At 40.7% G+C, this 24512-nt stretch overlaps 1 protein-coding gene across 1 annotated transcript in view; it reads right to left on the bottom strand.

Annotated features, from left to right (window-relative positions):
* SLC25A13 (solute carrier family 25 member 13) overlaps positions 1-24512 on the bottom strand; it is a 208557-nt gene that overhangs the window by 12331 nt on the left and 171714 nt on the right. Inside the window, 2 exon segments of the mRNA XM_081243704.1 lie at positions 240-378; positions 18062-18202. Of these exon segments, the coding sequence (XP_081099830.1) occupies positions 240-378; positions 18062-18202 (280 nt within the window).

Here is a 24512-nt window from a genome sequence, read left to right as displayed (position 1 = left end):
CTGAATTGGAATCCAACAATACTACAAATGCACCAATTTTTAACGAGCTTTTTTTGGAGTTGAGAAATTAAGCTTGTCTAATAGTCTAACCTGCCAGAAGTTAAGATTCATTTCTTTCCCTTTCATTTTAGTAGCTCTTCAAAGCAATCTAAAGCCATCTCACATGTACCCTGTCGAGAACTATAAGCAAAAATTCCAGTGCAGTGGCACAGTGGGAACAGAGCTCTGAGGACACTCACCGGCTATGGCGCCAGCTAAGAGCAGGCTTCCGGGGCTAATCTGCCCATCTTCATTTGCAAGGGAAGCCTTCACATGAGCATAGCATGGGAAGTAGATGGCCGAGAAAGGAATGTCCCGCAGAAAGCATGCTTTGGCACCCTGTACGTTTGAAAAGGAAGAAAAACCACATGAAACACATATCCCATTCAGAAGATCAAACTTCTTTGGAGCTTCCCTCAGAACAAAATATTCCTGGAGAAGACCCAATTTGTACTTAACAAGTTGAAAGGGGAACAGAAAAAAATATATATAACCCAAATTCTGCAAGTAATAAATCAGAATCTTGTATTTTAAAATAAAACATTTTACTGTGTGGTATAAGCGAGAGGGGAGAGTTCTTGTTTATTCTAATGGTAAGATTTCGATGAAAACATTTTCGGAACTCTGCCTGCCACATCCTTTTAAATCCCTAATTGATGGCAGGTCACTGGCATTTCAAGGAGGATCTGTTCTCAGAAGATGGGCAACAAAAACCAAGATACCTCTGTGTTTACACACTAGGAAGTGGACAAATTATAAAGATGGTAGGGGAAGGGGTTTGTTTTTCATATTGTTTGAGACTCTGATGAAAATGTTGGACTCTTTCCCAGAAAAAATTACACATATGTAAAAAATTAGACACCTTTTCAAGGGGTTCATGGATTCCCCCAATTTATTCATATACTTAGCCCGACTGCCCCAGGGCTTATGAAACATTGATAAATGCCTGTCCTAAAGCCTTAAAATGTTTATAATAATTCCTATATATTTAAGAGCTCTGTGTAGAACAATTAGCAACTAAGGCAAAGTCTTCACCAAATAGTTTCTGGTGCCAAAATAATGCCATGGGGAGGCCTTGAAAATTGATGCATGCCCAGAAATATGATATAAAATTCTAATGAAAACCACAAGACATATACTGTGTTTTAGGTAGGCTAAACCTACCTACCTTCAGAAGCCCCCCTTTTCAACACAATGATTTAATACCATTTCTTTCACAGATTTCTAATGCCCAAAAATTTTCATCAAATTTAGAGATTCTTCAAGGAAAATAATGAATCCATCCAGATTCCACAGATCTAGCCAAGCCCAGTGACATTTATTGAGGTCTAGTGATGTTGGCTCTCCGGTATTTGCCTGATGTCAGCCTCCAATCTGTCAAAGTTCCTTAACACTACACATCTGTTACTGCAGCCTTTGCTTTTCTGACACCCGCATTATACTCCTGACTCACACTGAGCTTGTGGGTAATAAAGCCCTTAGTCTTTTCCATATGAACCGCTATTAACCTAGGTCTACTGTAACTTAATTAGTTGTCCTAAACAAGTAACATAAGCAGGGCTTTGTGTTTAATCCTATTAAACTTCATCCGAGTTTGGCCCATCCTTCCAACCAGAACAAATGCTTGGAATCTGGATTCTGTCATGTTGGTTGTTCTTCAATCAACTCACCCATGGATGTGTTAAGCTGATTCTAGCCACTTTGAGTACAGATCCCCCATCACGTATGGCCAATCAGCCCACACTTCTGTTAACACCCAAACTGTTAAATGCGTAACTGAAAAGAAGAACTACAAAATTCACCACACCCAAATTCCTCATTTTATACATGTGCAAATTGATGCCCAGGACAGTTACCTTATCAATCGCACGTTTATTAAGGGCCTTGCTGTTGGCTTGCTTAAGGGACCTCCTTGGAGGCAGTGCCAGAGACAGGTCCAAAACTCAGGAGGCTCAAGTTTTTTCCACCTCTCCCAGTTTTTTCAAGGGGAAAATACAGTATAACACCAGTATCCATGTAGCGTCCAATCCTTTCCTGATGGTTAGTTTTTCAAAAAGTTATAAGCCAGGGAGTTACTGTGTAAGGGTAATACTATCACTCACTTGTTTGTCTATTTTCACTTCCTTTTCCTTATTTTGCCTACAAACCTTCCCATAAGTTCTGTTCGCTATTTGCTCACATGCAGAGTCTGTCCAGGAGATATTCAAATTAAATACCAAATGACCAACTCATATTAAGATCAGTTAAATCTTCTTCATGTCTGGCTCCTTCAATATAGTAAAAAAATTGCCATATTACTGACTTACTAAACAAATCACTTTGGAGTAATTTTTAGGATGATAAAATTCCTCCTCGCACAAATTTTGCTTTTAACTAAATCTATTAGTTTTTACTATGGACCTCATCTCCCACATTTCTGCATCTATAGAACTTCAGTCTATATGCTCTGCTCATTTTTTTTTCTTCTTTTGCTGGTAATATTTTCCCTTTAACATGTTTCCCCCCCCATTAGAAAATATTAAGTGCCTATCACAGACAAAGTAAAGTATTAAAAATTTAAATTGCCTTAATTTAAAGTATTAAAAATTTAAGTTGCCCTTAATTTTCACCAGCAAGAGATAAACACTGCAACCACCATATATGTTTTGGAGCATCGCCTTCAAAAGTAATATTATCAACCGTTCCATAGTCGGGGTCATGCTTCTGTGGTTCAGTTATGCTTTTCTTCTCCTTAAATTCATGGTATCCAGTTTTTTGGTTTTCTTTTTTGTGGGAGAGTGAGGGGGCGGTATGGTCTAACATCTCCTCAGCCATACTGCCTAAATTTCTTTTCTATATGCTGTTTTAAAAACTCCACCATCATCATGGTCTTGGCTGTCCTGTGGATCAGGCCCAGTATTGTCACCCTTCTCAAAGCTTTGTAATGACTTCACTTTCCCATTTTCCTCTCCTGGTCAGCCTGATTCCTCTCAGGTAAAGCTACTCGATGCCCCATTCATCTGATCAATCAAGGCACACCTATCACTCTACATCGTCTTTGATGACTGCTAAGCTAGGCACATCAACCTCTTAAATACCTCCTCTTCATTCGTTTAAACCCAAACACCACCCTTTCCAAGTAAGTAGAAGATAGACAAGGAGCAGATTCCACATGGCTCCACACTGTCTACACTTTCTCAGTGCTGTATATCTGCCTACGTCAGTGTTGCCTATTTCAGAGTGTAAGCAACCAGGAGCCAGAAACTACTGTCTGATTTAATTTAGAAAACAACAAAATCTTGGGCTGTTAGGGCCTAAGACATGTTCCTGGTGACACTGATTTGGCTTTGCCAACTCCCACAGAAAACACCACAACTAAAGAGAGAAATGAGAGGCTTTGGGATACACTGATACGTGACCTGAAATTAGAAATATCCCTGTGACACAAGAAGAGTAAGGCCAAGTGAAGAAGCAGCTGGGTTCTCCCAAGAAGGAACTCTGCTTTCCTGAAATCATGACAGTAAATCATGTATCAGTGTGAGAATATGAGCCTAATAAGAGGTGTGATATGCTTTAAGAGATGTCTGAAAACAGTTCCAGATGACTAAGAAGAAAAATGACTTGATCAAAACACAGATGAACAAACAAACAAAGAAAGACCACATCTAAGGAAAAGGCGGAGCTACACTGTGAAACACTAAAGGAAAAATGGTCAGAAATATGCTGTATTTTTCCTACCAGGGATCAGACAATGTGCTTAAATAATTTATGCATGCTGGAGCCAAGGTGAGACTCTGTAAGACGTTTCAGTTTTCTGATTATCTGAAAAACAGGAAGGAAAGGGAAAGTGAAGGAAGAAAGTTACCTTGTGGAATGGCCACCATCTCTGCTTCACAGAGGCAGGACCATCTAGCCAGCAAGTGAAAACGTTTAGAAACTCTAATTTCCACTGAGCAAGGTATGAAGCAGCCCTGGGACCTGAGAGAGGTACCCTCCCCTCTATGGCTGTGTGGCTGTGTAATGAAAGAGCGCTGGGGGAAACAGAGCTCTGAACCTTCCTCTCCTGTCAAAATGGCCAAAGGTTGCCTTCTTCGGGGCAGAGAGGGGGACAGGGGTTTAGGAATACACAAGGAAATAATTATTAAAGTCCCATGTAAAGTATCGAGTCCAGGACAAGTGTGAGGGCCGGTGGGGATGAGGAGGTTTGTGGTCCCTGCCTCTCCCGGAGCCTGCATCCTCCCACACCCCAGCACCTGCTCAGGCATCTCCCGGCAGCACATCACTTCTCCTGAGTCATGAGGTGTCTCTCACCTCTCTCACACCCCAGGCATCAAAGCCCAGTTCCCAAGGAAAGCTAACTTCGCAAAGGGTTGAAGAAAAAGGCACAGGCTTATTACATTTTCCTGGTCTCCTCCCCTCCTCCTCCCCCGCCCCCCGACTTCCTCCAGGCCTAAGACACAAAGGCAGGTGCCAGTTTGACACAATGAAAAGGGAGACAGGATGTGAGAAAGGCATTTAAAGTTCCAACAGTGAGAATGTTCCCCAGATTCCTTGATAAATCCTTCACTTCTCAGTGAACACCCATCCTCCAGTCCTACATCAAAACATAAACCTGTTTGACTTGAATTCTACTTGCCCCACGTACCATTTTTACTAAGTGATCAGCCATTCTGAACAGGCAACTTTATAATAAAGGGAAACATTCCATGCTGCCCAAGAGCCTGCGTCAGCAACACAAAAAGAAGTACTTTGGCCATTAAAAAATTAATAAATGACAAAGTGTGTACCACCTAAAATAAATCTTTAAATGTTCCTCCCCTTAAGAAAAATCCCCACATTTCCCTGCTCTAGGCAGCCCTGCCCTTGGACATTCCCTGGTTGGCCCTGAAGTTCCTTTGTACACACAGTAAAATCACTTGGGGGAAATTAATAAATGAAAAATGCAATCATCTGATCTCTTACTCTTCGTTAAAGCACTCTTTCTCCAAAAAAGGGAAATTATTTTTTTTTTCCTTTTTAATAAAAGGCCCACTAAAAACAGACAGGAACAATAAAAGGCATCTCAGGGGAGACCTATATGTGAATAAACTAGAATCAAAACTCAGATCTAGTTTAATTATCAACTCTGGCTCCGTTCCAATTCCATATCCCTCCAAAGTCTCTCCGTCACCATTCTAGTTAAGGTCTAGGAACTTCATTTAACTTCAGTGGTCCATGATGCACACAGGCCAATTAGACAGGTTTAGAGACGCTGGCCACTGTATCGCCAAGGCAAAGGAAATATCTGTTTTACTTCTCATGCTTTTTTGGATGTGGACACTATGGTGAAAGCCCAAAGGAGCTTTAATCAATTCTTAAGTTGCTGGAATCATCCACCCAAGCTTACTCCGGCAGCTCTGTCTGGCATGAAACTGTCAAAAGATAAAACACAACAGGATTTGTATCTTACACATATACACTGCTATCTCCAGTGTCTTTTTCCTTCCTTTAAAGCTCTTCATCTTGGATGGTATCACACCTGCCCATTGAATCTGAGGGAAAAAAACCATCCTGAATGATGGTGGTTGATAAAGAAGTCAGGGCCAGGGCAGGTCTTTTCACATGCTAATTCCTGCTTACTCTAGCTGTACCTGCAAATACAGCTTGAAACAGACTATTTCTAATACAGGGGAAGGTAATTACACTCACAAAGGCACCTCTGTGTCAGGGCTGGGCACCAGGAGCCAGCAGGTCTGGGAGACAGAGGCTTAACAGAGACTCCTGCAGTGAATGCACATTGTCTAGCATGGGGGAAAATGCCAGACCGGGGGTGGGGGTGGGGGGGACCTGCAGCATTCAAGACAACAGTGGTGCACCTTATCTGGGAAGGTTATTTAATGCTTCTGGCACCTGTAGTCAGAGCCACCCCTCTTTTCCTACTTTACAGGTTTAGAATTTATTTGGCATGTATAATTGTATATTTTGATCCTGGAGCTACAAACAATGGGCAGCATGTCATGTCTTGATCCCTTAGCATTCCTCTTGGTTTCTCCCAAGCGAGTTAACCCTTGTATACACAGCCTGGCAGTACCTCTCCTGCCCAGTCAAGGGACAGTTAGGGATTTGAACAGGGTGCACTTCAGTATCTTGCTGAGAAACATTACTGGTGCCAAGCTCCGTTATGTTGTGTCACTGGCGTTAAAGCCAAATCAACCAGTCAACAATTGGAGACTCCATATAAGTGACACTGAAATTACTTCAATTTGAATATAAAATATCAATGCCTACTACTTGCTTTCTTTAGTCCAGGGACTTTTAGATTATTGGTGTCTCCCTAATTTCATTGCAATTCTAACAAAAGCACCTTGGTAACTCAAGGTTTTTTGTTAGGAAATGCCACTCGTGTGCCAGCTCTAATTCTCTACTGTTCTACTATTACATGTTGCTTTGCCATCAATGATGCTCATCATTTAGATGGACTGGAAATCCAATAAGTGGCTCAGAGTTTTATTACATGGAATTTTGGTCCCTGAGAAGCTTTGTTCCCTTCACAAAGCTAATCTGTAAAAAAGTCCCATCTTTTCAATTTTTCTTTTCTTTCCCTTCTTGCTGTCTTTCCCCCCAACTTCTCCCTGCTACCTATTTGCAAGTTGCATGGTTTGTTTCTAGTCCCAAGGTTTAGACCCTGAAATTTTTACTATAAATACTTAACTTACAGTCTGTTATCTTTACCTTCCTCCTATATAATACTTGCACATTAGACTACTTAAATTATAAGCAACCCCTCCATCTTATCATTGTTATGGACTTTAATTCTAGCTCAGATAACATTAAGCATTGTAATTACCATCATACATGCATACGTATATATGTATGCGTATATATATATATACACACACACACACACACATTTAAATTCAGACAATGTTATTTAGACTAAATATTTACCACTTTTCTTTGCTCTTCATCCCCTGTTCCACCTCCAAACTACCATCTGGAATCACTTTCCTCCACTTGAAGTACATTCTAGAATTACCTTTGGTACGGTTCTACCAGTGATATGCTTTCTGAGTTTTGCTAGTCTAAAAATTGTCCTTATTTTACCCTTGTTCCTGGAAGACATTTTTACAGGGTATAGAATTCTATGTTGAAAGGTTTTTTCCTCTACACACTGAAGATACCATTCAAATGACTTCTGGCTTCCACTGTTCCTGTTTCTAAGTTAGCCATCAGTTCAACTGTTCCCCTTTAAAGACAATCTGCTTTTCTCTCTAGCCACTTAAGAGCTTCTCTTCAGCTTTAGCGTTCAGCAGTCTCATTCTGATTGTCTAGTCTGAATTAATTTTATTTATCCTGCTTGGGATTTGCTGTAGTTCTTGAATCTATGGATTGATAGCTTTCAATGGTTCTGGAGAATTTTCAGCCATCATTTCTCCTTTCCTCCTGGTTTTCTTTTATACCCATTAGACCTCCTCACACTTTCCTGTGTCTCACTCTCTCTCTATTCTGAGTAATTCTCTTACTCATTCTCTCTTCAGCTGTGTTTAATCTGCTGTTAAAGCAAGAATTTTGAAATGCTGAATTTTAAATTTCAATCGTCATAAATATATTCACCTTTTTAATTTTTAAAACAAAAACATTCACTTTATAGCTATGATAATTTTTAAATTTTAAATCTTTGGAGGTTTAAAATGCTGTCAGTTGTTTTTGCCGTCTCTTTTTAAAGTGCCTTGTTTCCTTGTGTGATTTGAGACTTTTGTTTATGAGCTGCCCATTTTCCTTGGAACATTATCTATGAAAATTCTTTAACATCTGGGCTGAAGGTGGGTTCCTCTTTTTTTTTTTTTTTTTTTGTGGTACGCGGGCCTCTCACTGTTGTGGCCTCTCCCGTTGCGGAGCACAGGCTCCGGACGCGCAGGCTCAGCGGCCATGGCTCACGGGCCTAGTTGCTCCACGGCATGTGGGATCTTCCTGGACCGGGGCGCAAACCCGTGTCCCCTGCATCGGCAGGCGGACTCTCAACCACTGCGCCACCAGGGAAGCCCAGGTGGGTTCCTCTTAACGAAACTTGTGTTTGCTTCTGCCAGGTAGCTGGAGGCATTACCAATTCAAGATTATTTAAAATAAATTCCCAGCTTGAGAGTTTTCATATCCCTCAAGAAATATAAATTCAGTCTGCAAACTTATGTGAGACAAGCTTGGAGTTCCTGATTCTTAGGGGTGGGTTTTCCCCTCCCCCTTCTCTCTCCCTCCACTCAGAAACAAAGCAATTTTCGTTGCTGTCCAGATAGTATGAGGGAGCATTAAAAAATTTTTTTTTATTGAACTATATTTCATTTACAATATTGTATTAGCTTCAGGTGTACTGCAAAATGATTCAGTTTTATATATATATATATATATACACACACACATACACACACACACGTGTCAAAATGTATCATCTTAAATATGGATCTATATCTGAATTCCGCCACTCCACATCAACAGCAGGATACTGCAGGGGAAAGAATACAGACTCTGGAGTCAGAGACCTGGGCTCAGATGACTGCTCTGCCACTTAGCTACCTGATGTTGGGCGAAGTTCTTCAAGTCTCTGTACCTCAAGTTCCTCTCCAAAAAAACTGAGCAATATTTGTACTGACATAAGAATTAAATTTAAATTCAATGATTAATATAAAGTACCTAGTATAATACCTAGCACAAGGATCTTCAATAAAAAGTGGTGATATAAAGACAATTACTATTATCAACGAAAAGCACACTGTCCTGTCAGGAGGGGAAAACAGAATTAGCTGATATAGTCTTTAAACAACTGGCAGCTGGAGTGTGACTCCTATATGGTTTCATACCTGAATCACAGGAGAGTTCTACATTTATCAGGCTAAGAGCAAATCTTTTATTTGGCAGAAGACCTAATCCTATCAAGTAAGCTTAAACTAGTTTGCTAAATTGATCATACTCCACATGGGACTATGGCTGTCACAAGACATATCTCCTTAATTTTACAGTAGATGAACATTTCTCAAATTAGCTATCTTTTAAATACAGAACTTGGTCACAATTAGAAACCAGAGAAATATAAGGATAGATTAGTAGAAATATATCTGTCACTTCTGGAAAATATATTCAGAGCCCTCTATGAACAGTGGACTGGTAGCATCACTTTCAATACTTCTAAATATAAAGAACAGCATGTTATATTCCAAAAGATGAACTAAAATAAAAAAGAGCTGTTGAAACCAATCCTGCAGGCACTTAGCAAAAAACAAAACAACAACAACAACAAAACAAAACAAAACACTAACTGGATAAAAATGTTTGCCTCTAGAAGGTTACCCACAGCATGAGGCTAGGAGACTAATGTTTTATTATTACATACTTTTTTATATCTGAATTTTCTCCTTTTATAAGCTATACTACCTGTTAAAATTAATTTTTGAAAGAACTTTATGGCACTAGAATTATTCTCTCACCTCCCTTAATACTGATCACTTGGAAGGCAAAATGAGGCCATACTCATCTCTGTAACTCAGCACACCTCATAGAGTGTTAGTCCTCAACAAATATTTGGTGAGTGAATGATAAAAAATTAACCATTTTTTAATGTTTTAAAGAATATTTTCTAGCCCCCTTCAGCACACTCCATTTCTTCCAGCACTGTTCAATAGAAATAATATTTTTCACGATGTCTCCTTTTATTTGCTGTTCCAAATGTAGGTATCATTACTATCCTCTTTTACCGATAATGCATTTGAAACACAGGGACAGAAAGGTTTTTTTAAGTCTTTTTTTTTTTCCAGTTTGTTTTTTTTTAATGCAAATTTCTAAGCAGAAATAGGGACAGTATTACATCATTTCCAATATTAGTTGCAAGTTCACACCATGTTAGATACAAAACCTGGCCCCTTGAGGTACCTGATACCCTCTCATTAATTTCTAAAATAACTGTCTTTTAATAAGACAAAATGCCCAAAATGTTCATTTTACAGCAGATATTTATGACAAAGTTATCAGGAAGGCACAAAATTATTTTTCAAAGAACACAAATAGCTATCATTTGGGTAGCAGCTTGGCTCACTGTCAGGTGATGTGGCTCTCTGCAGGGCAGGTGGGGTTTGCACTGCTACGCTGGTTAATGCAAGAGTTAAGGAAACGGAAGGGCCCTCTTGCCTCGCAATGGATAAAATCATTTTAATTTCTATAATTTAAAGAGTTGATATCAGATCTAAGGTAACATGTGCTTTAAAAAACAAAACAAAGCAAAATTGAGCCATTCTAACTAACAGTTTTTAAAAGTATTGGGTACTAAAAGGAATGAGGAAAAAATGATCATATAACTACCTTGACCTAAGCTGTCACACATTCGTGCTGTTTGGTGTCCTCTCAATTCTTTTCATCTCCATTTTCCTAGCACGCTCGCATCAACAATGACACCAAAACTGCCAACTGCTCCATATCCGTGTGTAGCATAGAACCTTGTCTTTGAACTTCCCTGAATTATCTATCAGACATATGCTCTCTCTCATCTGGCTCAAGATATCTCTAGGTGATAACTCATGTTTCAAAGAGAGATTGCATTGAGTTTGAAACCCAGCCTCCCACTTCCTTACAAGGTATATGACCTTAGAAAACCTAAACCTAAACCCATCAAGCCTTCTTTTCCTCAACTGTAACTTGGAGCTAAAAAAACAAAAAAAACCTATCTGTATCAATAGGCTGTAGTAGGGATTAAATGATGTAAAGTGTATACAGCTCTACACATGGGGCCTAGCACAAAGTGAGCCCTCATCAAACATTAGCTCTAACGAGCTTGCACACACATGTGAACAAACACACACGCTTCTAAGCCCGGACCCTGCCTCTGTCCCTCCTGAAAGCCCTAGCACCATATCTGATCTTGCTGTATCTTCAGATGTTTCAAATCCTTCCATTTTCAGTGACTCTTTTTTCTGTCTACAGACAGGCATGGTTCTTCCAACAAATTAAAACAAACCACAAATCTCTCAGCCTCTTCTCCCCTGTAACGTTATCCCTCGCCTCTACTTTTTCTTCCAGTTGCTGTATGCTTTCACTTTTGTTTCTTTCACAGTAAAATCTTTAGGTTGAATGGTCTGTATCTGCTAATATTTTCTCAACCAGGTTTCTACCTCTACCATTCTCCTTAAATTGACTTCTTAAGGATAACCAGTGGCCTCCATCTTTAAATTCAAAGGCCTTTTCTTGGACTTCAGTCCCCTTGGTCTGCAGCACTTGATACCACTCAACTTCTTCCTCTTCCGCTTACATCTCATCTCTCTACCAGCTCCCACAGCACTGTTTCTTCTGGTTCTCCACCTGATGGCTGCTTCTGCTATTTTCTCCCCCATACTCACTTAACTCCTGCCACCCTAATGAGGGTAGTTTTTGAGTTCCATCATTGGTGTCCCATCGGCTTGGGGATCTTACCCACTCCCATAGCTTCATGCTCGTGGATGACCCTCAGAAGACTGTCTAAAGTTCGCATCCCTCTGACAAGGCTCTAGTCCTACATTCAACAGGGTAGAGTAAGAAGAACACCAGACAGGGAGTCAGGAGGCAGTCTCAGGCCTAGCCGTGCCCTGCCTACCAAACACCTAGCTGATTCTCCTACGATTTCTGGGCTTTGATTCCTCAATTATAAAGGTAACACCAGATAGAAGGTCTTTTAAGGTTACTTGCAGCTTCTCAAATATTACAAAATTATAAAATTTACAGTATCACCGTCCATCCAGGTGCTCAGGCCAGAAATCTGGGCTGATTTAATCTTCCTTTACTTCTCACCGTTCATCAATTTCCAAGACTTTGTGAGTCTAACTCTCACACATCCTTTAAATATATCCCCCAACTGCCTCTCCCCTCCGTGAGGCCCTGGTTGAGGTCACGGTCATCCCTCCTCCTTGCCATCCCCAGTCTGTATATCTTCCTAACTGGCCTCCCAGCTTTCTGTCTTGCTCTCCCATGTGGCACTCTCCACACTGACGCTGAATTACCCCTCCTTAAACACAAACCCTATCATGCCATTTGTCTTTGCCTTCTACCTGGTTAACTATGACTCATCTTTTAATGCCATCTCCCCTTCCAAAGCCCCCTGGCTTTCTTGCTATGAGTCAGCTCCATCTCTCTTAGAACTCTGTGCACAGCACTCTGACAGCCCTTCTCAACTGCATGTGTTGCATTCCAAAGGTCTCTTTACTTGCCTGACCGCCCCCATGAGATGGTAAACTCTTTATAAAAACATGCGCTATAATTCATTTTCATTTTCCCAGTGCCCAGGGCAGAGCTTGCCAGGTGAATAAATGGAGCCCTCGGAACCTGGGAAAGCGACCTTTCATCTAATTGGCTGGTTCCGTTACGTTTGCCCTCCCCAGTATCCTGGTCTTCTGTGGTCATTACTTGTCAACTTATTCTCTCTCCATGCTTTCATATCATTGCTAGTAACTTGGAAACACCTGGCTTTTGCCTACTATTTATTTGCTCAACAAATATTTATCAAATGTCTACTTAGGTGCCAGAAGCTGTTACAAGCAGCACTGAGCAAGCTAGGTCTTTGGTATCACAGTTCACTCTGGATGAGGGAGAGACAGAGACGGACGGAACTATCAGATGGTGATGGGTGCTATGTAGAGACCTGGAAGGGGGGATGACAGCGAGTGACCTGGTGTCCTTCTGAACAGGCATCTGCTGAGCTAAGATGTGAGGGGAAGCGCCTTCAGGCAACTGAAAATGAGCAGATGAGCCTGGAGTACCTGAAAAGGAAAGGTGGCCAGCATAGCTCACAGAGTAGGCGGGCGGTACAGAATGGAGGGTCAAGAGGACGGGGCCAGCAGGGATGGAACTGGGATTCTAGTCTAAGTGCAGAGGTTCTAGTCTAACTGCTAGACAGTTTTTCACCAGAGACACAGTTTCTGTGTCTAGGGCACACTAGCTTCTTATTTCCTCTGGTTTCTACTCAAATATCATCTCCTCAGAGAGGCCTTCCCTGGCCACCCTATTAAAAGGCAACATCCCAATTCCATCCAGACTCCGCCTTTCTCCATCCCCTCACCCTGCCTCCTTCTTCTTCAAGGTCCTTAGCTCCACCTGATGTCATATATTTGGTTTCTCAACGGCTGACTTCTACCCACCAAAGTGAGCAGTGGCTTGGCTTTTCACAGTGACATTCTAAATGGCTAGACCAGTGCCAGGCACACAGTCAGACCTCAAGAGACGTGTGTCAAGTGACTGAATTAACCTGACTTACATTTTAACTAGATCACACTGGCTGCTGTGGGGACTACGGATTTGACGGAATCAAGAATCAAAATAGAGAAACCCATGAGGAGGCTTTCACAGAGGTCTGGGTGAAAGGGAAAGGTGGATGAATCAGAAGAGAACTGCCACTTGGGTGGTTGTAAAACCATGTAGTGTCCTTTAGTGTTAGAAAATTAGCATGGCACGATGTCCTCAAAGCCATGACTAAACAATTGTTTTCTTCATATGGGGCCATGAGCTCATAAAAGCAGGTATTTTTAAAAGCTGCTATCTTGAGAAATTATTCTTACGTACTTGTATGCTACCAAGATAAAAGTGATAAACTGATGAAATCTGACAAAATCTACTAACACTAAAAAATGCACATGCCCCTTGACCTAACAAGTTCATTGCTAAGAATTCATTGTATATACTCACAAAAGTATGTCACGCTATATGCAGGGATGTTCACCCTGTCACTATAATGTCCCCAAACTAGAAACAACTTAAATACCCATCAATAGGAAACTGCTTTAAAAAAAAAAAAGAAAAAAAGAAACTTAAAAGAAACTTATATACAGTTATTAAATAAAATGAGAAAAGAGAATTAAGATATATTGCGTCTTTAGGAGGATTCTATTTTTGTTAAAACACATAGATACACCATTGATGTGTGTGTCTGTACAATTTTTGATAGAGAAAAGGGAGAGAGGGAGGAGAGAAATAAATACAGATTTAAATAGAAAGGTTTTCTTTTCTTAAAGATATATAAAAAACATAAGCAGTGGTAATCCTTTAAAAGAGAGAATAGGGTGGTCAGGGGTAAAGAGAAAATTTTACTTTCTTAAAGTCATTTCTGAATTATATCATTTTTTTGAAACATAAACTTGTATTTTACTTTAAAAGACCAAACAATATCCCTTTGAGATAACTAGCAGAATAATCAAGAACATATGTCATCACTTGCTTTCTGATATTATGAACAGCAGCTCCAATGATTCATTTATATACACACGATGAATGAACACACATACACAACACGCATGTATGTGGATGAAAATACAACTGGATGTGAAGCCTGTGGATATGGAGGGTCAACTGTATTCATTGTACTACACCATGTTATAGAAGGGACTTGAGCATATGTCCCCCACGGGTACCAAGGGGTGACTTTCTCTGTTAAATGCAGTGGGAGAGAGGCCTTTGATTAGAAAACAGTAGCTAGAGCTCATATTCCTTGGTGACTTTCCATGCTTTAGATGGAAATGTTTAATTTGTGATTACACAATCTGAAAACAATTTTCAACAAAGCTTGATGGATCTTTGCCACTATTGCTTCACTGACCATTTTTTGTTCTCAACAATAGCCATGAACTACTCCATTGCTTCATAAGCATGCATCTTTTAGTCTCTTAGCTGTGCTGCCAATTAATGTTAAATAAGTTGTATTCCATTCAGAAGGTATAATCTTTCTCCTCATTAAAGCTCTGTTGGCTCCTAAGGAAAAGGTACCATTCAAAAGTAGATGTGTATCACTTTCTTAGATAAGAATTTATTTTACTTATGCTCTAGGGGCTTATGTAATAAAACAAAAGTTACCTAGTGAAAGGGAAATACCACCTCACATATTCTTAAGTAGTACCTGTTGCAGATTTTTAAAAACTACATAATATCCAAACAGCTCTTTCAAAGGCAATTAATTATCCTGCCTTTACTTCAATCACCTACCTACTCTAGGTTATAACAATGTCTCTATAATGGGGGTTACTTTGTTTACAGAGTTCGCTCTTTCTGCTCTAAACTATTTCTAACGTTAGGAATGTTTACCACATCCACTTCTTTTTTTTCAGTTGTAAATGTATTTCTAAAGCAAGTATTCTAATTACCTTTTACTGGGAAGTTGCAGAATAGTTGGGTATTTTGCAAGTCAATTTAGGAGAAAAGCAGCCTGGTTAAGTCCCATTAAGTGCGGTTGAGCACTGCGGGTCTAAACACACAGACAGAGCCTACACTCAACCCCTCCTGGGTCCCGCACTGTCATGTTAACAACAGCAAACAAAAGGTCCAAGGGAGGGCAAAGGAAGATTACCTGTCCCACCTTAAACTAGGATAGAAGTTCTCTTTTTCAAGACCCACCCAGAGGGACACATATCAGATTTTAAAGTATTTGTCACCACAGGTCATTTGCATTTTTCTACCCAACCAAGACTAGGAAGAGAGAAAAGCTTTACCACTGAAGAGCGCTATCCGGAGGAAAACAAACAAACAACGTAGTAAACTACATAGCAATGTTAAAGCTGTGATGCCCCTAAAAGGTGGGATCTAGAACCACTAAAGTGATTTCTGACCATGGAGGGGTGAGGCAAGGTAGGTGAGCCTGGAGAAGGGAAACTTACAAGAAACAAACCCTGAGGTTAGAAGGTGGGATAAAACAGATGAGGATGAGCTAGGGTGGTAATACAAGACCAATGAGACTGAGTGGAGAGGGGAACTCTGCTGAATCAAGTCCAGCCTCACAGGTCTCAGGGAGTTTAGCTGATGATACCAACGGCCAGCAGAACGGAGGAGACCGCCTGCCAGGTCACTCTCTCGCAATGCAATCAAGTTTCCAGAAGCTCAAAGCTCAAATTGTTAGTGACTTCACCTGGTAATTACCAATACACCAAAAGCAGTGTTTTGAAAGGCAGCACCCAGGCCTGTGGAATGCCTCTGAACTAGATTAAACCACCAGGCTAGTAATTAAACTAACTTTATATGGGAGAGGTCTCTTGCTCAAACTTGAGCAATCCTGCTCATTTCAGGAAAGCCATTTCAGTACAAAAGTGGAAACAAGAAACTTCTGAGCCTCAATTTCAGCTCAGATACCACCGTTGGCACCTCTATTCTCCTAACTACAAAATTAGGAGACCAACTACTTCCAAGGGGTGTTAAAGGGGATTAAGATTATGAAACACTGTGAAGATGAAAAGGACTAAAACTCAGTCTTGTTTCATTTGCAGGTAGTTTAACAGTCTTTGTTTCTGTGTCAGCAAACAAGTTTTTACCATTTTATCCATCTAGACATTTCGATAGCAGTCACTGCCATAGTACCTAAGTGCTTTTTACCAGACAACCCACTGAAAGACTGCTTGGCAGCTTGTCAAACTGACATGCTGCTACATCGTGTGATAGCCTGCAAGAGACTAAAAATTCAGAAGAGAAGATGATCTTTCTTCAAATTGATGAATGCTATGCCTCATGACAATACTGTTTATTTCTTACAGCTGGATAACAATTTGGTAAATGAAACAGCTATCACGTTGTGTTCCACTGCACAATCACTTCGAGCATTTTAAGTGCTACTTAAAAAAAGTCAGCATGTTTATTCCTAAACACTACAAGACGCCTAAATATAAGGCAAGGTTCTCCCAAAAAACTAACCTCAGAGAAGAGGATGTTACATAATATTTGATCCTCACAAAGTCTCAGATCTTGGGGTACTCTTCCAACCACTTGACCTTGAGAAGTACAGAGCTCTATTTGTGGAAGGCAGATTTACCTGAAACAACTTCAATTATTACTAATACTGGATGTTTACCAAGGTCACCTAAAAAACTGAGTTAAAAAGAAAAGGGTAAAAAAGTATTCCTGGGGAATACTTTTACAAATGCTGTGCTGAATGTCAGAGCAAGGCATTTAAAGTTCACTCTAAAAAGCAATATATTACATATGGGACCACTATATATCCATTCAGGATAAATTGGGAATAGAAAAGCAAGCAAGCAACTGTCGTAATGTTATGTGCCTGTGGGACAAAATTTCTAGGGACAATATTGCACAGAGTCCAAAAGTGACTTCCTCTTGACAGCTTGGAACGAAAATGAAGACGATGGACTTTGCAAAACCATGTGAATGGCTGATTTAAAATGTGGTTACGTGGTGATCAAGACGCTGCTTCAAAATTCATATGAGAAACTTGAATAAAATATTTCTTGATATGTGTGTATAGAAAAAAGCAATATTAATTTTATGTAATGTGATTTTATATATCTATGTGTCAATAAATGAAAACCAACATTTTAAGTAGTTGTTTGACTTACCTTCCTATATCCCTAAAGGTTTACTTATTCAAGTTGGCCATGAAACATTTTTTTTAATCTTCTCATTGAAAAACGGTGAACACCTTATATCTGATGAAGCCTTATAACAGGGCATATATGAAGCTAATTCTAGTTCATTACAACTTCTTTGGTAGAAGAGTGTAAATAACAAATTTCAAGAATTTTCTATAATTTTGGTTTTGCGATCATTCTGAAAAACTGTTTTCTAAATGATAAATAGTTAAGATGCAAAATAATTATGAAAAGGCACACATAGGGATAGGTTTGGAATGTACAGGATCAGAACATAAATTCCTGATCTGGTATGGGCTTCGCGCGCGTGGGTAAACTGAGCTCAGCCCATCTCCCGAAAGATGGTGCCCTGTGATCCTGGCAGCTATCTTTCATAGACAACAGCACTGAGAATTAGGTTTTTATATCAGTAACAGATCCAAACAAAACTCCACCCAGTGCTGCGGCAAAGAGCTGTGCACTGAACAGTGTCTGTGGGGGTCATGACATCATACTCATCCTTGATTTATGTTTTCTAAGGACAGTTATTTGGCAGATGGCAGGAAAGGACACCTCCTTCTAACTGGCATGAAGGTACCCTATGAGCTCCAGCAGAAGATCTTCTCTATGTATAGAAATGTGAGGAATCAATTTCATGCCTATGAGCAGTTACTAGTTTAGGAGATGAGCATATACTCAAATAAATGACTGAAAAGAGTTACCTTGTAGATCCCAAAGAAGCCCAGGTCCCTTAGGACAGACAGAGCACTGACTCGGGGACCAGTGGTGATCTCTCCAGCCACCTGCAAACGGATCTTGACAATTTCCAAAGGATTTGTGAAAATCACTTGGGAGCCTCCTGCCTAAAAGGGAGAAAAAGAAAAGATTTAGTATAAAGCAGGGTGGCTCAGAAAGAGATGAGTGATTCTCTTCAAAGGAGCTCAGAACAGTCTATTCTCAACAGACTGTAGTTTCAATCCTTGTCCCATCAATTAAAACAGCGATTATGAGTTTGAATCAAAATATAGTTACTGCCTGGGAGGACCTGGGTCAGGCTCTATTTCCTTCATGTGGAGGGTGAAAGAGAGCAAAGACCAGAGACTTAGCCCAACACAGAGAGGCTTCTTTTGGCCTCACCCAAGTCCTCACACTAAAATGACAAGCATTCCTTGAAGCACAATCAACTGCCGCCACAGGACTCAAAGCCAAGCACACAAAGGCAGCCATAAAATGACAGTCAAGTGGTATCCAAATAAAGAGACATGAATCTGCCTGTCAGAGCAGGAGGGGGGCAGAGAGGACACAGGCTCTCGCATGATGTACTTCATAATTCTGTCAATATTTCAACAATTGCCAGAGGACATGCAAACTTAGATGAAAGCTATTTTTTCTTCTCTTAAAAAATCAGATCGCTCATCAAACACCATTTTATGGACTTATGTATTATATTTACGTATTATCTGTGGATAGAATTGCTCTTTTCATACAAGATAAATGTCAAAGTAGTAAAAATATGCATTAAATCAATTACAGCCCAAACTTTGAACAATGTGTGTTCATTCCAGCAAATGGCTGGGTGCCTCACCTCTAAGATCATCAGTGGAAATCTCTAAAGTGCACACCATAAGGGGAATTTTAAGCTAGCTATTTTGAAGCTAAGCCTATATTTATTATAAGCAATTACATTCTTACTGTACTTCAACTTGTTATTCCTTGTCTCAAATATATTTTTATATCATCCAAACTAAGGCTGACATAGAATGTACTTCAGAATCTTCATTATACAGCGACGTCACCGAACCAGACCACAGACATGGTGCTGACATTTACAGCTTAGCAGATGCTATCATGGTAACATGCACAATTTGGGTCAATATCATACCAAACTACTTCTTGCCAGATCCTCTGATCCTATCAAGCAACGTGCGTGCCTTCACAAAATGGCTTGTGCTAATCAAAACCAGCTGTAAGGATGGTCTTTAAAGTACTGTTTAATACCTGGAAATAAAAATTAGAAACATAAACATGCACTGGGAAGGGATAGATTAAATGCATTTGAGTATGTTCCTGAAATGAGATATTATGCTGCCAATGAAAATAAGGTGGGAAATGTTCAATACACATTGTGAAGTAAAAACTCTCAGATGCGTAAATGCACGTATGCCTCTCCTGCTGCTATCCCTGACCATCATGTAGAAGAGACACACCAATGTAGTGCTTTTGAGGTGGTGGGTTACAGATTTCTTTTCTGCTGTGTTTTTTGTTTCTTCTGCATAGATCGTGTTACTTCTATAAAGAAGTTATGTAGCAGTATTCATTTTTATCTAATATGAGCAGCAACGTTAACCAAAAAAAAACAAAGAAAAATGTTCATCCTTTTAACTCTCTCAATCAAATCGTTTTTCCATTTTTACCAACTTGATACCTTAGTCAAGATACATAAAACAGACTAGGATTTTCCCTCTCTCCACACATTCAAACTATGGAGAAGGCAGTATTCCCCTGTGTTTAGACTGCCACAGACTCCCTCTCTGTACTTGCTTAAATCATGTTTCACCCATCACCTTCGTCTCTCCTGAGTGACTCTACAGAAGTGGTAGGAAAAACCTGGGTTGTATTCACGAAAAGGCCCACAAAAGGCCCTTCTAAAGTGGGAGGGAGAGGCTGGTGTGTTCTTCTGGTCCACACGAAGCCATTCTGCTTCCACTGCTCCCAGGGCTCAGAAGAGCCATGCTTTGCTCCCAGACTGCTGTGACCCGCAGGCAGGTGGGAAGACCAACCCCTGCAGCCCTTGAGTATTTTGTGAGTTGGCACCTGCATCTTTCCAAGCGATAAGGAGGGGGTTGCTGACGGGAGGCAAAATGAAGAGATGAAAAGGACCTGGCCTAGTAACAGCACTGAGGGTACAGCAGGGATTATGTCTGTGCTTCTGGACCTGAGTTCTCATGTTGTGAAAATGAATACAATTTAAAAAATTGTTTCATGGGGCAGAAGTGCTGGGAAAGATTCGCTGAGTTGGAATTAACCTGAGGCTGACTTTTAAAAGCTCAGAAGTGGGTAAGACCATGTCTACCACGGGTAGAATGGCGAGCAGTCAGCGTACATATACATGGATCTTCTTGAAGAACAGAACAGGAACGCGACGCACACTCACCAAGTGCTGCCAACAGCGGCAAAGGGGCGGTTGAGTATCACATGTGACAACTGATCCTCAGTCACTACTGGTCGTACCATCTCACTTGTTACGAGGATCAAAGACACGGCAAATGTACAGCAGCCGGCACGGTGCTCAAACAGTGACTCCAAACACATTGGTTTCCTCTCCTCTAGCTCCTAAACTGATGGCTCTCCTCCCTTGTGGCATGTTACAACTGCTTGCAGAGCTTTTCAAACATAGTGACTTCTAGATCTTACTCCTGATAAATAAGATTTCTACATTTGCCCCTTCCTATGTGATTAAAACGTGTGGTGAGAGTTGAGAATCATTTTACTTCACTGCATCATCTCTAGGCTGCCTTTCAACTCTGAGAGGCTGCTTAAAGGGCTTAAAGCTGTGATTTCTAATTCTAGTTTTCTACATTCTTTCAGAGAGTAACATTTATATGTTTTACATCTGATCTCGTAACAAACCTTTTATACATCTCCAAGTGGTAGCATTATTAAAGGGTATGATTGTTAGGTATACAATTGCTATCTTATTCATTATCTGATATCGTAACTAATACCCACAAAAGTTAATATTATATGCAATAAAACAAGAAATTATACTCAACTCCCTTGACTCCAAGCCAACTGACAGATACCAATCTTTTAGCATCGCACAGTGAAGTCTGTCTAATCACTAACGATGATGCAAAAGTTCTCTTCAGAGAGCTGCAGGGAACAGAGGCAGTGGGAAGAAAGAGTGCAGTGATACTAAGAAAAAAATAATGTCGCACTAGTTACCTCTGGTGGGCTCAGAAAGAAAGAACCTACAGACTCAAAGTGGCACATTGTAGAGGGGCTGAAGATGAATCGGCTCTTTGGAGTCAAGCTGGAAGGAAATGAGAGACTCCAAGGCACCAAGAGAAGATGCTTATCATCAGATGCATGATGTCTGCGCACCATCACGACTTGATCGCTGAGCAGTGCACTACTGCTGCTCTTCAGTCTCCTGGTCTATTATCCATTCACAGTATCTTACCCACGTCCCTCCTCTGCAGAGATCAAAGAGAGCTGAATCTGCAGACAGTGGACAGGAACACCTATTGTGCACGTGACGTCTCTGTGTCCCTCATCACTTGAAGGCTCTGGCTGTGTGAAGACACTGCTTTTTGTATGTGGGCAATTTTGTCACAAATTATTTCCCTGTGACTTTCTGGAATCTGTGACAAGTAGGCCAGGTGACGATTTTCCATACAGGAACTGGCTCCGTGTGGCATATTATGTTTACAGTGGGGAGACTGACTTGTCTTCAGGTTTCTCAGTATCGTCTTTGTGACTGAAATCTTAGTTGCTATCCAGTATCTGGATCCATCTAAAGAGAAACACATATACCTATTGCAGGCTCACTTCTCCTACTTGATCGTTCATTCATATATTTATCCACCAAATATTTATAAGCAATCATGTTCAAAGTTTGTCCTAGCAACAATAAAGACACAAGATGAGTGAGAAAGAATTCCTGTTCTCAAGGAGTTTGAAACAGGAGTAGAGATAATAAATATTCCTTAAGCATCCATCATAGGCTATTAGGGTGTTGCTTTGCATGTATCTTTGCATGTATCTTTGCTTTGCACGTATCTTCAGTCTACTCAAAATATATGTTTTTCCAGGTTTTACATAAGAGGAAATTGAGGCATAGGAAGATTAAAGCAACTATTACGGGCTGCACTGTGTTCCACTGAAATTCATATACTGAAGTCTTAGCCCTCAGTACCTCAGAATGTGACTGTATTTGAAGATAGGACCTTTTAAGAGGTAATTAAGGTAAAATGAAATCCTATGAGTAAGCCCTAATCCAACGTGCCTGGTGTCCTTACAACAAGAGGAAACCGAGATATACAGAGAAAGGACCATGTGAGGCAGAGTAAGAAGGCGGCCATCTTCAAGCCAAGAAAAGGAGCCTCAGAAGAAACCAACCCTGCTGACACCTTGGTCTTCGACTTCCAGACTCCAGAAATGTGAGAAAATAAACTTATGTTAAGTCACCCAGTCTGTGGTATTCTGCTATGGCAGCTCTAGCAAACTAATACAGCAACTTACCCTTAGGGCTACACAACCAGCAAGCAGAGGAAAGACTGAGTCCAAGAAATATACTCCTTATGAATACAAAAAATGGCACGTGAGAAAAGACAAGTGAGATAAGAGCTGAAGTCCAGACACATTGCCATGGCAATTCAAAGGAGGGAGAGATTTCTGCTGACTTGGATAATCTGGGGAGGTGGTAAAACACGTAAGATAATGCATCAACTGGTGACTAAAGTGCAATTAGGATTTAGGTAATCCAGGCAAGGAATGACATAAAGCAACAGTGACAAGAGCTTGCTACACTTGAGGGTAAAGAGACCCAGCACCACATCTGTCCAAAGAGATTTTAATTAGAATGATAATTATGATGAGATCAACATTATCGTCCCGTAGCATTTCCTGAGTAGTTACTATGTACCAGGCATCGTGCTAAGAGCTTTGTAAGAATTTTCTCTTTTGGTCCTCATAATGTCATAAGGTAGGTAATAATATTATTCCAGTTTTATAAGTGAGCAACCAAGGCTGAAAAGAGGTTACGTAACTTGCCTGAGGTCACACAGCTAGGAAGGTGGAGCCTGGATTCAAAGCTAGACCTGCTGGATGCCAGGGCCTGAGCATTTATTTCCACTGCTTATCATGGCAGCATGGAATAATCATTGCTTCAGATGGCCTGGAAGGGGTATGAAAGAGGATGGTGAAAAATAAGACTACTGGGGCCAAATCACGAGAGGCCTAGAATGCTACACTCAGGAATGGGGCTGCCTTCTGGGGAAGTGCCTTTGTGTGTGCCTGTGGTGGGAAGAGAGCTGGCAAATGACGCTTAGGAGATGGAGGGTGCTGTGACTAGTATCTATGTCTCAGAAAGATGACCGGGCAGCAGAGGGGAGAGTTTATTAGGAGGGAGAGCCCTGGGGCAGGGGTAAAAATTAGGGTTTTAGCAGACTAGGTGAGAGTGAAAAAAGGCCAGAATTAGAACAATTACATTGGTAAAGAAGTAGCGGGTGGGCGGATGCAACTGAGATCAGCAGGGCTTGGATGCTGAATGTGGGGCAAAAGGAGTGGGTAGGGTTGAAGAAAGGAACAGAGTTTCTGCATATATGTAAAAGGGGGGAACAAAAGAACCTAAAGAGATGATACATCCAGAAGGCAATAGAAGGGTGTGTTGGGAATTAAGGACTGAGACACAGATGAGGGTGTCACCCCACATATGTGCTAACTGAAGGCAGGAGCTTGTATAGGGTGGGAGGAAGACGAAACACCAAGAGTGGAGACTGAAGAAGTGATGACAATCTTCTGCTATACACCACAGTGCACACTGATGCAGGCTCAGAAGTCAAGAAAGGGGCTTTCCAAAGGGAGAAGAAGGCCAACAGTGGCTGCTGACACGAGGAGGAGGAGGTGAAGTCCAGCACATGGGGTGATCTGCGATAGGGGATGGGATGCTGAGGAATTACAGAGCTCCTGTAAGCTACATTTCTCCAGGGAAGTGGAAAAGAGAGAATGATAGTCATTTATGGAAGCAAGCAAAGTAGAATGAAAATTTAGGGAATTAAGGAGAAAAGATCTAGGGAGAGTGAAAAGATAGAACTGGGGATAATTGTATTTCGCTTAAGTAAAACAGCACAAGTTCTGAGTGGAGGAGGAGGAAGAGTGGAAGGTAGTTTTGTAAAGCTGGCAGATTTGCTTTAATGACACATACAGAGTTGTGGGATGATTTTATTTCAGAGCACAAACTATTGGTCTTAGTCTTACTATACAGGCTTCAAAGATAAAGAAAATAGAATCAAATGGATCAGGATTTGGTATAAGGAACCACAACTAAAGTTCTGAAGCATAAACCAAATCAACAACAAAAGAGCCCTCAGAAGCAACAGTAAAATTATACTCTGGCTCTCAGGTAGAAGTTATGGTGAAGTCAGTCTGATTTGCAACACAGACAAGAGG

Source organism: Mesoplodon bidens, assembly GCF_964165515.1.
Source record: "Mesoplodon bidens genome assembly, chromosome: 9".
Classification (NCBI taxonomy): Eukaryota; Metazoa; Chordata; class Mammalia; order Artiodactyla; family Ziphiidae; genus Mesoplodon; species Mesoplodon bidens.
This window is presented reverse-complemented; position numbering and strand designations above follow the sequence as displayed.